At 44.8% G+C, this 15992-nt stretch overlaps 1 protein-coding gene across 4 annotated transcripts in view; it reads right to left on the reverse strand.

The window, feature by feature from the left end:
* The window catches only part of RANBP17 (RAN binding protein 17), a 265770-nt gene that overhangs the window by 46947 nt on the left and 202831 nt on the right, over positions 1 to 15992 (reverse strand). For 3 of the 4 annotated variants that reach the window (XM_048500116.1, XM_048500098.1, XM_048500108.1), the window contains 3 exons: positions 12014 to 12228; positions 9667 to 9805; positions 803 to 969 (listed from right to left, as the gene is read on the reverse strand). In XM_048500116.1, coding sequence (XP_048356073.1) covers positions 803 to 969; positions 9667 to 9805; positions 12014 to 12228 — 521 coding nt within the window. Of the gene's footprint in view, positions 1 to 802; positions 970 to 9666; positions 9806 to 12013; positions 12229 to 15992 lie in introns of those variants that run through there. The other variant, XM_048500125.1, reaches the window with a different exon arrangement.

The following is a 15992-nucleotide window of genomic DNA, read 5'->3' on the forward strand; positions in this document are numbered from 1 at the left end:
GACTAGTGTGACTGAAGTTACGCCAGTGGTTCTCAACCTTCCTAATGCTGCCACCCTTTAATACAGTTTCTCATGTTGTGGTGACCCCCAACCCTAACATTTATCCATTTTACAGATGAACACTGATGCAGAGAGTCTTAGGCGACCCCTGTGAAAGGGTCGTTTGACCCCCAAAGGGGTCCCGACCCACAGGTTGAGAACCGCTGGCTACACAGACAGAGGAGCAGGGCTGTGCAAACTAGCGCGATGGGGGTTTCCAGAATTCATGGGCTCTTCCACACCTTGCTTGCTCACTTGTCTTATAGTGGCAAGACATGTCAATCAAGTCTGATGCTTCTATCGCCTTCACAGAAAAACCACTAGTCCACCTGGAAGCGGGAGGGCGTGAAAGAGATTACTAGGCCTCCCTGGGTGAACTCGAGCATTCTGGGTAGCATGCTTTCATCGTGCCCCTTTCCATGGCACTAGAACAGATATCAGAGCTGACATGGAGCCCCTGCCCCTTCGAATTTTGACACTCCTGGAGCAAGCAGAGAAGGAAGACTCTTGCCTGTGACACAGGTTGACAGATACTGACAATACCTGCTGGGGAAAAATATCAGCTTTTCCCTGGGGGTGGGGTGAGCAGGCTGGAGTGGGGGATGTCACATTTTTTCAGCAAGGAAACAGAATGCCCTTCGAAATAATTGCGGAACGAAATGCCATACAGAGTTCTTCCTGTTGCATTTACAATGAGGAAAACAAGAGCTGATAGAGAGATGGAGAGAGATGAAACGTATGAAAATAGAACCCCTCCGTTTACCTGCTGTAGCACTTCTGAATTCTGTTGCATGAAGAGCAGCAACCTTTGCCCGTCCTGGGAAATCTCTCTACACCTGTGGGGCTTCTTGCCTTCTTTTGCTATGTGCTTGAAGAGGTAGGTGACAATGTAGTCCAAACTAGCACAACAGCTGGAGGAGACAATTGTATCTGTGTGTACACAATGGAAGAACACGTCAGTATTTCTGAATTTTGTTATTGATTAACATTCGGCAATGAAGAAAGGAAAACCGCAAGCTTGTGACGGGATTAGATAGCCAGGTGACACTCTTCACCCCACGGCTGCTCTCGGACTGCAGGTCCCCCACACTCCAAAGCAGATTTCCTGCTGCAGACTCTGCACTACGCAGGGGGGGCTGCTGAACCCTACTGATCGTCTGCCTAGTTGCAAGCTCTCCTGCTGTGTGTTACAAATTGCAGGATTCCAGCTGTTTCCTTATTGCTAGGAAATTATGAATTCTGAAGGGTTTGTGCTTGGAGAATAAAACATGATTTTTGTTTCCTCGCTTTAAAATTCAGCAATGAACTGCTTCCCTGCCCCTCGCCCCCATCAAAAATGCAAATGAAACTAAAGGCGCAGGTTGAACACCTGATGGCTTTAACTAGATATTGAAAAGAGTGACCGAAACTCACCTCTTTATTGGTACAGTATCTACCTATGTTTTAATCCTGTTCTTCCTCCTCTGAAGAGCTGAGGGCAGACCACATCCGTCTCCCTTCTCAGCTGTTTCCTCACTACAACCCTGTAAGGTAGGTTAGGAGAGCATGACTAGCCCAAGGCCACCCCGCAATCTTCACGGCACTGCGGGGATTTGAACCCGGGTCTCCTAGATGCTAATCCAGTGTACTAGCAACCACTGTCTCTCAAAACTTTTAAGCTCTATATAGATAGGAAGTGGGGTAAGAAATGAAGAATGTGGAAAGACATTTCCCATTAGATACTTCATTAGTTTCCTTTTATGATCTGAATATAATGATGCCATCCCGACGAGTGCCTCTGGATCATGTTGCAAGTAACTAGAGCACCGAGATCATGTTACATCTTTACTAACCAAAGGAAACTCATTACAGGACTAAAACCTATCAGTACCTGATGCAACGTCAATGTGTCATTCTGAATCACGTTACTTTGCCGCTTGCCGGCATAAAGTTTGCCTTGCCCACCAAAAAGTAGGGCCGTGTGCAAGCCTTCCACTCCTGTGAAAGTTAATTACAGTCAACAGCAAAAGTCCCCAATATGGTGCTTGTAGGTGTCATGGTACCCGCCCCCCTTTCTGGTGCCCACCAAGTGTTTTTTAGAAAATGGGGAGGGATGGGGAGGGCTTTTGCCCAGCAAGGCTTCTGACTGAGCACTGGAGATGCAGTTGGTTTTGCAGGTTTTAAAGTGTTCCCACCACTGCATAAGGATCTTCACTGTGTGAATGACAGTAAGTTGCGGCAGCCATTTTGTGTCTAGATTCACCTCCTGCAGCAGCCATTTTACGGCAGCCATTTTGTGGCTGTGCCCACCACACTATAACATAATTCCAAAGGTGCCCACAGGCTCAGTAAGGTTGGGGACCCTGGTCAACAGAATCCATGTGCTCCTCTCTCAATCATTTTAGTCATTCCTTGGAGAAAGGTTACAGCATTTGAACTACTAGCTACAACTTCCTCTGCCCCTAACGTTTTCAACAGACCCGACTACCTTACTCAATAAGTTGCGATCCTTACTGGATCGTAAAAACCCTTTCCTCACAAACATTTTAAAACGTTTTGAGGCTGGAAATCAAACGTTTCCTCCAAGAAGTTCCGCGTTGCTTCCCTGCCCCCCGCCCCCCCCCCAATTTGGTTCTGAAAAACGTCTTATTTCCAGCCTCAAAACGTTTTCAACGAATGTCCATTGAAAATGATTCTTTAAGCCTCAACATTTTCGGAACAGCTTCACTGGGCTATGGGGTCCCAGTGGGAAAGACATTTCCCACGCCTCCCTGCTGCCCCAGGACTTCCTCTGCACCATTTTGTGAGTTTAACCTCTCCGTTCCCCCCTGCCTGTGTCTCCTCATTTCTGCGAGTTTCTGTTATTTTTGAGGGCTAATCCTTGAGACTTCGTTATGGGGAATCGCAGCATGAAGCTGGAAGCATCGATTCTTCAACAAACTCCCCCCCCCGGGGGGAAATGTAATGGCAGCTAGGGATCATTTCGAGGGGGTAAATGCATACAATCATCATGCTAGAGGGGGAGGATTGAAAACGTTTTCAAAATGTTTTAGGAAATTTGTGCGGAAAGAGCCACAGCCTTCTTTCTTATTCCAAAGATTTCTCTCATGTCACTTCTGTACGCCAGTGCAACCTCTATGCATCAAGTCATAATTTGAAAAAAAAATGCTATTAGATGTCATTTGTCTTTCTCATTTGTCAAAAAAGGAGAACTTTGAAATGACGCTGGAAAGAAAGATAACGCAACATGGGAGAATGCCAGGATTTGGGGGTTCAACCTGCAGCAGTGGCGTAGGAGGTTAAGAGCTCGTGTATCTAATCTGGAGGAACCGGGTTTGATTCCCAGCTCTGCCACCTGAGCCGTGGAGGCTTATCTGGGGAATTCAGATTAGCCTGTACGCTCCCACACACGCCAGCTGGGTGACCTTGGGCGAATCACAGCTTCTCAGAGCTCTCTCAGCCCCACCTACCTCACAGGGTGTTTGTTGTGAGGGGGGAAGGGCAAGGAGATTGTCAGCCCCTTTGAGTCTCCTGCAGGAGAGAAAGGCGGGATATAAATCCAAACTCTTCCTCTTCCTCTTCTTCTTCTTCCTCTTCTTCTCCTCCTCCTCCTCCTCCTTCCCTAGTGAAGTATCCTTTGCACTTTAATTGGCCTGGAACAGTGAGACTTCCAGAGATCACAGATTTGGTTTGAGGATGCTTTGCTTTTGGATAAGCGCATGCATGCACAAACATTCAGCTGTTAAAATATTCATTTGCAGGAGAAAAGAAAAGCCTATGATAGACTCAATTAAGCGTACCCCCCCTAAACTGTGCTAAGTGGAAGCTTGCCAATATTGCAGCAAGCATCTGAGAACCTCCCTCCAGACGCCAGAATGTTGAGCTGTGCCAGTTCTGCTTCATAAATGTTGTTTCGAAGTTTACTTGTATTTGAACATCCCCGCAATACATTTTTTCCCCCTCTGAAGCTAAGTTCTCCTGAGGTCTTTGGAAGGCTTTTGCAAACAATATAGCTACAATTAGTCTCGAGACTCTCTTAATCTTCCCAAGCATGGCGCATTCCTGTGAATTTCTGACTGACTTCAAATGGAAGTGAACGTTCTCAACTCTTCCCTGGGGAGTTTCGCTCTTTGCGAACGCTCGCTCTCCCCACCCTATTTATTTATTGTTTCACCATCATATTAATATCCCATCTTTCTAACAAGCTGCTCAGGGAGACATGCAGGCCTGTCCTATTTTACCCTGACAGCAGCCCCAGGAGGGACTGAATTCCACATAGACAGCCTGCTTGCTTTTCATAAATACTTATGAAGCTGCCTTATACCGAATGAGACCCATTGGCCCATCAAGGCAAGTCCTGCCTACTCATACTGGCAGAGCTTCAGGCCGAGGTCTTCCACATCACCTTCTACCAGATCATTTTAACTGGAAATGTTGGAAATTGAACCTGAGACCTTCTGCCTACGAAGCCGATGCTGCACCCCTGAGCCACAGCCCCACAGGGGTTATGCCACATAGGTTGTTTCCGCACGGCAAAATTATACCTGTGTACCACCATTTTTTTTAACCTGGGTCTATTTTATCCTATTTTATCCTGGGTGTCCGTTCGCATGGCTGCCCGTTTTTTGAAGGGATCCAGTACAGACCGGGAGGAAATATTCCAGCTAGTTTCGCACAAGCCTGGGACTTCTGTGTTAACCCTGGAAGCAAAATCTGAGCATGCCCGGTGTCCCACATTCTGATTGGCTGTTGTTTTTGAGTGGCAGCTGCAAGCATATCTGACCCCTGATCTAAATAAATATTCTCCCTGAAGTGAAGCTGAAATTCTCCCTGAAGTGAAGGAAGCAGGAATTCTCCCTGAAGTGAAGCTCTACTGACATATCCGGAACAGACATATCTCTTCCGCAGTGGGATTTTTCAACTGTGCATGTTACCAGGGGAAGCACAATGAAAGATTGTTCTATGCCTATTAAAGGTTAATAAATAAATAAAAATAAAATAAAATAAAATAAAATGAAAGATTGTTCTACAGTCACTTGCCCAAAGATGCCCCAAACAATTCAGATGATTTTCTCTCTAGCACACGGTCCTTTTTAACGTTATTAACTGCTCAAATGTGCAAACTTGCTTTTAATAGACAAATTTTGTGGTTTACAGCAAGTTGTTTGCCAGCACAACGATCTTGCGCACAGATCCATGTACAAAGAGTGAATTTAAGATCAGCCATGTTGGATCGTACCAATGGTCCCTCTAGTCCTGCGGGCTCTTTCATGCAGTGGCCAAACCTTACAAGCAGGGTACAATAATGCTCCCCTGAAAGAGTCTAATACAAAACAAGAATCATAACTATCCAGCTCAGAAGAGAAACTGCTGCACAAGAGCAGGAAATGTTTCTAGCCAGGGGTCTTATGGCTTGCTTTTAGCACTTCACAGCTGTTTTAAAACACAGAATTAAAACTACTATACTGGCCACTAAGGGGAGGAAAGAATGGCTTCCTGTTCAGTTTCTTTGCTTATTGGCATTTTTGTGCATGTTATGCCTAAGTCTGTCCTTAACTGGGGGATTCTGTCCCTGGATTTCTCTAAATATTTAAGTATTTCCAGCTGATTCAGACTATTATTATTCAGTGGTATATGAGACATAGCAAATTTAACCTCTGGACAGCCACTTGAAGGGTCCAATTTATACGATACTCTCCCTTAACCTCTCCCGGTGGGGGAGAAAGAGTGCGTCTTCAGTTCCTGCTCCATCTGGCACACCTACAGCTCCTGATTTTTCCTGTATTTGGCCTGGGAGATCTATTGCACTGTATATTTAGGCTTATGGACTTTGGGTTTTTTTGGTTATACACTTTGTTCAAATGTTAGACCCATTCGCTGCCAGTCAATATAAAAAGTGAGCTCATTGGGAAAGAGGGAAAAGCGTAATTTTACTCCCTTTCCATAGGCAAGATGACATTTGGGGCGGGGGTTGGGGACCGGGGGGGAGGGGGGGAGACTAAACCAGGCAGGCTTCCCTAAGAATTTCTGTCTCCTCTCTCAAGAAATGACCCATTAAGAAATGCTTACTTTGAAAAAAAAGAGGCAACATAGTGCAAAAAAATGTTTGATAATAGAAAAATAAACTGTTCCAGTCCAATATTTGTACTAGGCACAAGAAAAGTGAACCTGTTAGGTTTTTTAGCTCCCATGTTTAGTTTCCTCTAAATTATGCTAAGAACAGGACACAAATTGTGTCCTTGGTATTTAGCAACAGCTGGGGTGGGTGGGTGGGTGGTGATGTGTATGTCCTGTTTATGTGACTGAAAGATCGTGCCCTTTATGGCTTTTCTACTAAAAGTTTCTTATCCTGTAAACTGCATATGAAAGTAATGAACACCATCAACTTCACAAAACGTATTTGGGGAATGCATATTTCATAAGCGAAATTCTGCAGTACTTTTAAGCCGGTGCTTTGACTCTATTTGTTTTAAAATTGAATAACACAAAGTAAATCACTAACGTCCATTTAGAAAACCAGTAGCCGCTCTAAACATGCTGATACGGTACAAGTAGATATTTTATATTCTTCTGTAAGTGATCTTAGCAGCACAGTGGAGAGGTCTACCCTCTCATCTGCTCACGAGGATGCAATTTAAGTATTAAGAGCTACTTATATTTTCCCATAACTGTATATCAAAGATGCTTGTGGCACTCATTTCTCTTCCTCTCGCAAGGATGTAACAGAGGAGGACGTTATGCAAGACCCCATGCTGATTTTAATGGACAAGCAGGGTCATTTGTTGAAGCCGAACGGAGCCCTTATTGCATTTTACTCAAGGCAAGACAGACAAACAACAAATAACAAACAAGTTAAGGGGGAAAATGACAATTGTTGCTGTGGCAAATAGAGGAGAAATGTCTACAGAAGTGCTGCCTGGGAATATCTGATCAGCAGACGAAAGAATGAGGGGAAAAAACTGCAGAATCTGTATCTAAGCCAATTCCGCTTTGTATAAGCACCACAAAGGTGCAGTCATTTAAAAATACTTTAATGGGCCGATAACAATAACGTTTTATGAACAAACAGAGATGGAAGAAGGAAAGATTTTCAACTGCTCGACAAACCATTATTGAGCATGCCGTAATTTAAGAGTTTTGCTCTGTTTAAGGTGAAGATAAAAGGAAGCGGTTTCAACACCACTCTCTCTCTGACCAGCTACCCTTCCCACAGTACCGGAATTATCTCCTTTATGCAGTCAACTTGAAAAGTAAACGAATTAATGCTTTTAACAGCCAATTTTTTTTTTTAAATGGCTGGATAGAAAAAGGGGGAAAAAATCGACACTTTTCCGTTTCTGCGAATGAAAGCGACATGTTATCAATCACAGGAGAATGAGGAAAGGGTTCCACTTGGCGATTAGTGAGAACATGGCAAACAGGAAGCATTAAGAAGGTTTCAATTCACTGTGTCAGCTGTGAAAAAGCCAGGTAAACACTTTTGGAAAGGACTGTTGAAGTGTTTATCCTTACTGTGAAGTTGAGCGGAGGGCTACTATTACAGATGATTTACAATCAGTGCATTCCAAAGGAATAAACATTACGGCAGTGTACAGAATACAAGGCACAGAACCGCAATGTTTCTATTCAGAATTTTTTTTTTTGCAAAAATAAAAAATCACCACAAACAGCTTAAGAGATGTAGGGCTTCCGCTGCTTTTGTTTTGCTGTTTAAGCCAAGGCATATAGCCATTGCCAAACATTTCAAGGACACGGACTGGAGGGGGGTGGGGGTGGGCAGAGGGAATAAAACTAAGTAAAAAAAATAAATCTCAGCAGATTTCAAAAGTTACAAATGTTGACTGTTTTACTGCCATGATCTCCTTTTCTAGTTTACTTGGTACAGGAAACAGCCCACACCGTAAACACTTCAGTGTTAGCACATCTGAAAGCATTATACATAATTGCCTAGCAGTGCTTGCCAACTGCAGTTCGGGCATGCTAAAATCATAGCTGCCGCTTTTAAGGGAGTGCTTGTGTTTAATTTCAGGAAGAGCCCGGCTGGATCAGTCCAGTGACTCCTCCAGTTCAGCGTCCTGCTTCACATAGTGCCCAACCAGTTTCCCTGAGAAGTCAATTAACAGGAAGCGGAGGCTGAGGCATTCCCCTGATATTGTTTCTCAGCACTGGTTGTACGGGGTTTACTGTCAAGGATAGACTGAGATGTTAACATGGCCCCGAAGCAAGCCAGACTGAGTGGTTCCTGTGACATTACAAGCTACAGCCTGTGGATACTGACAGGGCTCAGTTCACCTGTTGACTGCTCTACTGAAGGCAATGGATGAGCTGCCACCCACTATGAGCCATGTCTAAGACAGATCATTTTGGCAGCACTGGTAGAATTGCTGGGGTTTGGCTCTAATTGAACCTGACTGCCAGTGGCCCTCCAAGGTAACAGCTCAGCGTGGTGTAGTGGTTAAGAGCAGTCAGATTCTAATCGGGTTTGATTTCCCACTCCTCCATCTGAGTGGCAGAGGCTTATCTGGTGACCCAGGTGTGTTTCCGCACTCCTACATTCTGGCTGGGTGACCTTGGGCTAGTCACAGTTCATTCAGAACTCTCTCAGCCCCATCTACCTCACAAGGTGTCTGTTGTGGGAAGAGGAGGAGAAAGGAGTTTGTAGGCCACCTTGAGGCTCCTTACAGGAGAAAAAGATTGGGTATAAATCCAAACTCTTCTTCTCTATTTTTCTGTTAGTTAAATGACCAGTCTGCCCCCGTTTAGTGCTTCTGAAATGTGGACTCTAAAGAGGCAGCCTAGAGAAATATTCTAAATAAATAAAAAGCCACTGAGTGAGTATCACTGATTTAAGGAATAACTGTACAGTTGACTTTGCAGAAACTTTCAGTGTATTTCCAAGAAAGATATAGAAGTACTCTGTGTCTGTGGACAGTTAGAGCAATCTCTCTCTCTCTCTCTCTCTCTCTCTCACACACACACACACACACACACTCTGATCTTCATGCACAGGAGACACTGTAGGAGAACATGGTTATAAATGTGCTACTTGGTATACTATAGGGAAACACAACAGGTACAGATGACAGCAGCATGGTGTCGTGATCAGACTGATGAATTAGGATCTGGGAGACACAGGTTCAAATTCCCATTCTGGCATGGAAAACTGCTGGGGATCAGCTCAACCTACCTCACAGGGTTGTTGTTGTTGTAGGGATAACATGAAGGAGAGAAGGTTGTAAGTTGCTTTGAGCCCCCAGTGGGGAGAAAGCCAAGGGATAAATGAATAAAACAAAATTTCCTTACATTGCCGGCAGCCTGATCTACAGACCAACTAAGCCACACAGTACTTGAATTAAAAATAGCTTAGTTTTGAGATAATAGCCCCAGGTAGTTGTATATTCAGCTCTGTTGAATCTACTGGGAGTTTTAGTATGAAGCCAGTGAGATGACTACCTCCCCAGCTGTCCATTCCAGTCAGTTCCCTTCTCAAAACAGGAAAACTATTTTAAAAGCACTCATCGAAAGGAAATTGCATTTACAAACAAATTTGCATTGTCCTTGAGACACTGCGATGGTTCAAAATCTGAAACTGATGCCACGTTGCAGAGCAAATCGCTCTTGCACAGCTAGATGATACAGAATCCTTACCTAATGCAGTAAGTCCTTCTGATACTGAAGTGAATATATACATTAGTACACGAGGCTCTAGACTGGTAATGAAACACATGTGGTCCTGAGTGAGACATTCTAAGAGTGGGTAATAGGACTGGCTTAGTTTTCGATATTGCTATAAATAAAAGAGAGAGAGAGAGAAGAGAGAATAGGTGAGAAACTGTATGAATATCACATTGATATAAAATATCAATTAAAAAATCACATTGCTATAAAGTAATTTTAGGATATTCCAGACCATTATTACATCAAATGTTTTCCACTTTTCATACTTGTCGTTGTAAGTGGTATTTATCCTGTGCCAACCCCAACTGACGACAAAGTAAGTAACGTTTTGTACTGCAAATGCAACTTATTTCTGTTTGGCATACTTTGCTCTGGGCTGGGCTAGTGAGTGATATGGGGAACCAAGGACTTTATGGCAAATTCTGCAACACACATAACCCTATACATTCATTGCCACACAGCATGCAAGGCTTTGTGATTTACAGCACTGGGGGATCCTTTACAGGTTATCTTTTCTTCTTACTCTAGACATATCACGTTCCAGTTATAGCAGGAGGTGGGCACTAGATTTGCCAATGGATCCTATTATGATGACTAAGTGCATCTGTTCTTGCTTGAAGCAAGATTTATATCCCCCCCTTTCTCTCCGGTAAGGAGACTCAAAGGGGCTTACAATCTCCTTTCCCTTTCCCCCTCACAACAGTGAGGTGGGTGGAGCTGAGAGAGCTCCAAAGAACTGTGACTGGCCCAAGGGCACCCAGTTGGCATGTGTTGGAGTGCACAAGCTAATCTAGTTCACCAGATAAGCCTCCACAGCTCAAGTGGCAATGGGAGGAATCAAATCCGGTTCTCCATATTAGAGTGCACCTGCTCTTAACCACTACACCACACTGGGATGTTGGAGAAATGGAAGGGGACCACCCATCTTAACCCCTCTCTTTCTTAACAGTGACACTCTGCCCCACCTCAGCCATACTCCGCTTCACCTTTTCTAACCATTCCCGCCATGGGCAATAAACATTCTGGATGATTCCAACAGAGAGTTGCCCCTCCACTCTGTTTGAGCTAGCCAGCAAATCCGAAGGCCATCTGCCCAGTTGCCCAAGACGCCTGTGCGATCCTTTACAATACTGCACTCGCTTAACTTTGAAAAATGATAAGAGACAGAGATGCCCTTTCCCTCTTTCCCCTCCTCATCTTCCTGTTTATAAAAAGGCCCTGTATCACTCAGGCTGTTTCTGCACGGGTGGAATACAGCATCCCAGGGATGCTAAAAACAGCGTCCCTGGGGAGGGGTTCGCATGGTCGCTGCCGCTGGCCTATGACTCCAGAGCTGTCGTTCCAGGCTGCGGGGGCATGTCCCCTGGCTTCTGCGATGAGCTGGAAGCCAGGAGACAAGGTAGGAGTTCGGCGATGGCGCAGCCTGTGCGAAGGCTGCGCCGCCGCCCGCCGCCCTCCTGGGACAGTCCATGTGAACAGTCCTGAGGGGGTGCGTCGGCATTGTTTATGCCGACGCACCCCCGCACCGTTGTGGTGCGGAAAGGGCCTCAGTTTGGCAGCCCTTGGGATAGTCATGACAACTAGCTACTTAACTTGCTAAGGGAAATCCTGGATTAAGCTATTGTGACCTGCTGGGTCAAATGTGTAGGAAGAGGTCGCTGCTGGCTGGCGCTTCAACCATTATTGGAGCGGGGCAGGTGGCACACTTCCTCTTCCTTTTTTAAAAATCAGATGACCCTCCCCTCCAACTCAGCACTTCTAGCATATGTACAGATTAACTGCACACATGTTAGAAGGAAGCCACCGTGGTGTAGTGGTTAAGAGCAGTGGACTTTAATCTGGCAAATCGAGTTTGATTCCCCACTCCTCAACTTGAAGTTCCCACTTCTAGACCTATGTGTATATACACATCGATTCTTCTGTCAGGTCCAGTTTGACTCTCAACATGCTTACTCACCCATCACAGAAGCCACAATGTGGCAGTGGCCAAATTAAAAACACAGCCAACGATGGGGTGGGACTTGATTTATACTTCAAGAAACCCTGCAGCCATTCAAAAGGGCAGTAGCAGACACAACGAATAATTCACCCAACTCTTATCTTGATGTCATTTTAAATATTTTGAAGTGCACCGTTACCACTTGAGATTATCATGATTTTTCTTAATCGTAAGGATGGAAATTAACCCAAGACTAAAAAGGGGAAAAAAATGTATTCCAGCTGTTCTAGATCCCCCCCTTCCTGGTCTTTTAGTTTTAAGCTTTTTATGGTGACTATATATTTGGCATAAAGACTCCCAAGATGAGTAATTGCTTACTAGCAAGTCACTGTGGGTTACTGAGAGAAGCATTTTGACAAAGGCCTGAAGTACATTGTCAAAGTGGTTGTCCCCATACAACTTGAAGACGCCAAAGCTGACATAATTTCCACACAAGGCAGATTTGAGCGCAGAATAACAGATGGAAATACCCTTGAGTTTCAGTGGATAAACTTGATCTTTTGACAGAGTCCCAAGCGAGAGGATCTGGTTACCTGTTTGAAAGAGGTGGAGGAGGAGAGAAAAGGAAAATTGATGTAAGTAATAGAAAAATCCTGATAACTGTGTCACTGAACATTTTCATTTCACTTTTTTTTGTTACAGATTGGATGCACTTCATATTTTTTAACTAGGGAATAGTTATAACATTATAAACAAATCATATAAATTTGTTTCAGCTGAAGTTGCACACTTACACTATAAGGCAGAAGCACTAATTCTGAGTTTGGCTGTATATGCTGGGCCTGGCGAAGTCTCGTATTCTAGGGAATAGAACTGGATCTCTTCAAATAATTAATGTACATCCATACTATACATAGGGCATAAACACAGATACTTCCTTTGCAAGATCAGACTCCTGAACCAGGCTACAAATGCAGACAACTCTCCTGGAACCTCAGCACTTTGCTACACAATGATGCAACTGTTTCCCAGTAGGAGCCAATGCCTACCTAGAGATCAGAAAACCGAACAGGTCTTGTTCATGGTGCCACATTGTTTAAATCTTCCACTATTTAACACTCACTCCTCAACACTTCTAACCACTTATTGTTCTAATACTTTTATAGTTCTGGTCTTATCATTAGTTGTATTCCTATTACGCCTTTGTAATAACCTGCTGATAATTCCTTTTCTAATAATAAAAAGTCACAGGTGTCCCGCTGCCCAGACATTCACCTTTGCACCTCTCGGTACATATGAAAAGAGCATATTAAAAGTTTTATCATCAAAAGAGCAAGTGGCATTTTATTTATTTTCAAGTGGATGTTGATTAAAACCAGTTATTGCAATCGAGGCCTCCTGGCCAAGATTTTCATTTACAACATTAATCACCGATTTAAACAGGCTTCATTTGAGTCAATTTCCTTCTGCCGAAGAGCTGCCAGGACCGTTAAGTCTTTCCCAGCCTGATCAGTCTTCACCAGATCATGGTTTGGATCAGTGTTGGGATGCAGCCGGTTCGCACCACTTTGGCAGAACCGGTTGTTAAAACGGTGCTTGTAAACAACCAGTTGTTAAATTATTTGAATCCCACCACTGGAACCGGTTGTTAAATTATTTGAATTCCACCACTGGTTTGGATCCTATGACATTGTTTCCCTCGTACTTCTCTTTGACTGTTGTGACCGGTGGCCTCCTCTGTGGTGCTCTTTTCCAAGGTTATTAGCACATCCACGTACACAAAATCGATGTTTTTCTAGGAGCTCTTATGCAGGCAAAAGTGCTTGGGTCAGAGGAAGGAAGTGATGCAGTTGAGGAAAGCCTCCGCAGTAGCCCGATAGAAGTGCGAGAGGATCAATGTCATAGGATCCAGGCCTGAAGTGAGAGATGGGCGTTTCTAAGCAGGTAGTGGGTATTTGTCAGTGAACTGCAGCTCCTTTGCCGTGTGTCCACAGATGGCTGCCTTTGTGAGCATACGAGAAAGACTGCAAACCAAGTTTCTCAGCTTAGGATGCTATCCTTGGCCCAAGATTTTATCCTTCCCCAGATTGCATCAGGAGTTCAACTGAAGTATAAGCAGAAGCGGAGCTACCAGAGGACAGGGTGTGTGTGCACTGCACTGGGCGTGTACCTAGGGGGGGAAATCACCCCCCCCCCCCAGTTACCTCAGAGAAACAGTGCAGGCTGGAGAAGCGACCTGTTCCCTTCAGGCTGAAAATGGCCTGGTGGGAACTAGACTTTCCAGGAGACCTTGTGAGCCCCAAGGTCTCATGGGAAGTGTAGTTCCCACCAGGCCATTTTCAGCCTGAAGGGAAAAGGCTGCTTCTCCAGCCTGCACTGTTCACTAAGGTAAGTGTGTGTGGGGTGGAGCGGGGCGGGGCGGGGCGCAGTGGAGGGGGGCGGAAAACACAGTGTGAACCTGGCACAGTATGGCCCAGCTACGCCTCTGAGTATAGGTTTCACGGGCAAGTTACACCTTTTGTACCCCCATTGCCTCTGTTTTCTCACTACTATCAGTGGGGAAACAACACTGCCAAGGGAATCAACACCTCCACGACGAGCTCACAATTGTGGGCAGAAAGCTGGGCAGAAAGCAAGGATCTTCCCTCCACCAAAGAATAAAGTGGAATGAAGCCACTGAATCCTCCAGGAATTAGTCAACTGCCTGTTAAGTAAGCAGAAGGGTGTCTATGGGAGGGTTTCAGGAAATCAGATATAAAACATCTCAAAGGCAGAGAGGAAGTGCTGCCCAGGAAGTCAGATAAGAGGCAGAGAATATATAGGATAGTGGGTTGCCTACAATGTGCCACCCGCTATCAAAAACAAATAGAGTTTCCAAAAGTGCAGCAGGGAATACAGCCTAATCCAGTGGTGGCGAACTTTTGGCACTCCAGATGTTATGGACTACAATTCCCATCAGCCCCTGCCAGCATGGCCAATTGGCCATGATGGCAGGGACTGATGGGAATTGTAGTCCATAACATCTGGAGTGCCAAAGGTTCGCCGCCACGGGTCTAATCCATCACATGTCCTTTCTTAGAGAATCTATGATGAATTGACGGGATCCCCAAGAATTCTGTCCCATGAACTCTGTGTCCTCTGAATTGCCAGTATAGCAGGCAAAGGTCTGTGCTACAGTTTTAAAATCTTTTTTTTTAAAGTTAAATTGTCCCTTGCTGGACAAGAAGTATGATTAATTTTAATAAGTTGCCAATTTTAATAAAGGAATAGATTTTTGTACCCCATTTTTAGACCCTTGCTGCTCTATACAGCCCTTGTAGTATTGATATTTTGATGGCAAAGAGTGACAGAAAATCTCCTCTCCTCTCTGTTTTACCTGGAGGAGTTTTGAGTCTTCTGGACTTTGGTTTTTGGCAATGCAAAGACAATCCTGTCTTTGAAAAGCTTTGCCTGTGTCTTCAAAGGGAAGCGGGATTGTGTAGACGTCATATGGGCGTATATGATTTTGCTTGGTCTCGTGTTTTTAATCTGTTTGTTGTACGCTTTTGTTGCTTAGTCGTTATTAATTTTACTGAGTTAGTTATTAGCATTAGATGGAATTGTATGTATATGAATGTTGTGAGCCGCTTTGGAAGAGTGACATAAAAATAGAATAAAATAAATAAATAAAATATGCCCCATACATTATCTGGATGAGCTCCTATCAACAGGGATAACTGGCACCAATAACACCTTGCCTTTCAGTACCAGTGCACAGCCTTAATGCTGTCAGGGGGGATGGGAAACAAAGAACCAACAGTACTGTTCTGAAGCTCAGCACAGAAATTGGCTGTGAGCAGAGATGCACTGGGGGAAAGGGGCACCCGGAGACATCCGTTCTCCAGGCATCCCCCCCCCCACTACACCTGGGGCAGGCCCCACGCCTGAGACCCGCCCCCTCCCAGCTGCCAGCTCCGAGCCGACAGCCGGCAGTCCCTTCTGTTCTTTTGAGGATAGAAGCATTTGGCGAATTTTGCTTATAAGTTTGGGTACACGCCTCTGAGCTATAAAGCAAAGGCCCCTTCCAGTTGCCTCCTGTCCTCCCAGAGGTGATAATGCATTACGGGCAGGTGGCCGAGGACGCCAGAAGATAACAATCTTCCTGCGATCAATGGGAGAGCAAATTTTGGGTCTCCCCTTATCGCGACCAGATGATCAGTGGCTTCGTACAGAGGGTACCCTAGGCAAATATGCCACTGGTTGTGAGGGAATCATTAGCAACTGCCTTGTACAAAAAAGAAGAAGTTACCAATGAAAAATGCGGGGAAACAGTATTTCTTTGACTAGTAAATCTGAAGAAATCCCTCACAGGCCAGAT

The sequence above is a fragment of the Sphaerodactylus townsendi genome, linkage group LG01 (genome assembly GCF_021028975.2).
Source record: "Sphaerodactylus townsendi isolate TG3544 linkage group LG01, MPM_Stown_v2.3, whole genome shotgun sequence".
In the NCBI taxonomy this organism is placed as follows: domain Eukaryota; kingdom Metazoa; phylum Chordata; class Lepidosauria; order Squamata; family Sphaerodactylidae; genus Sphaerodactylus; species Sphaerodactylus townsendi.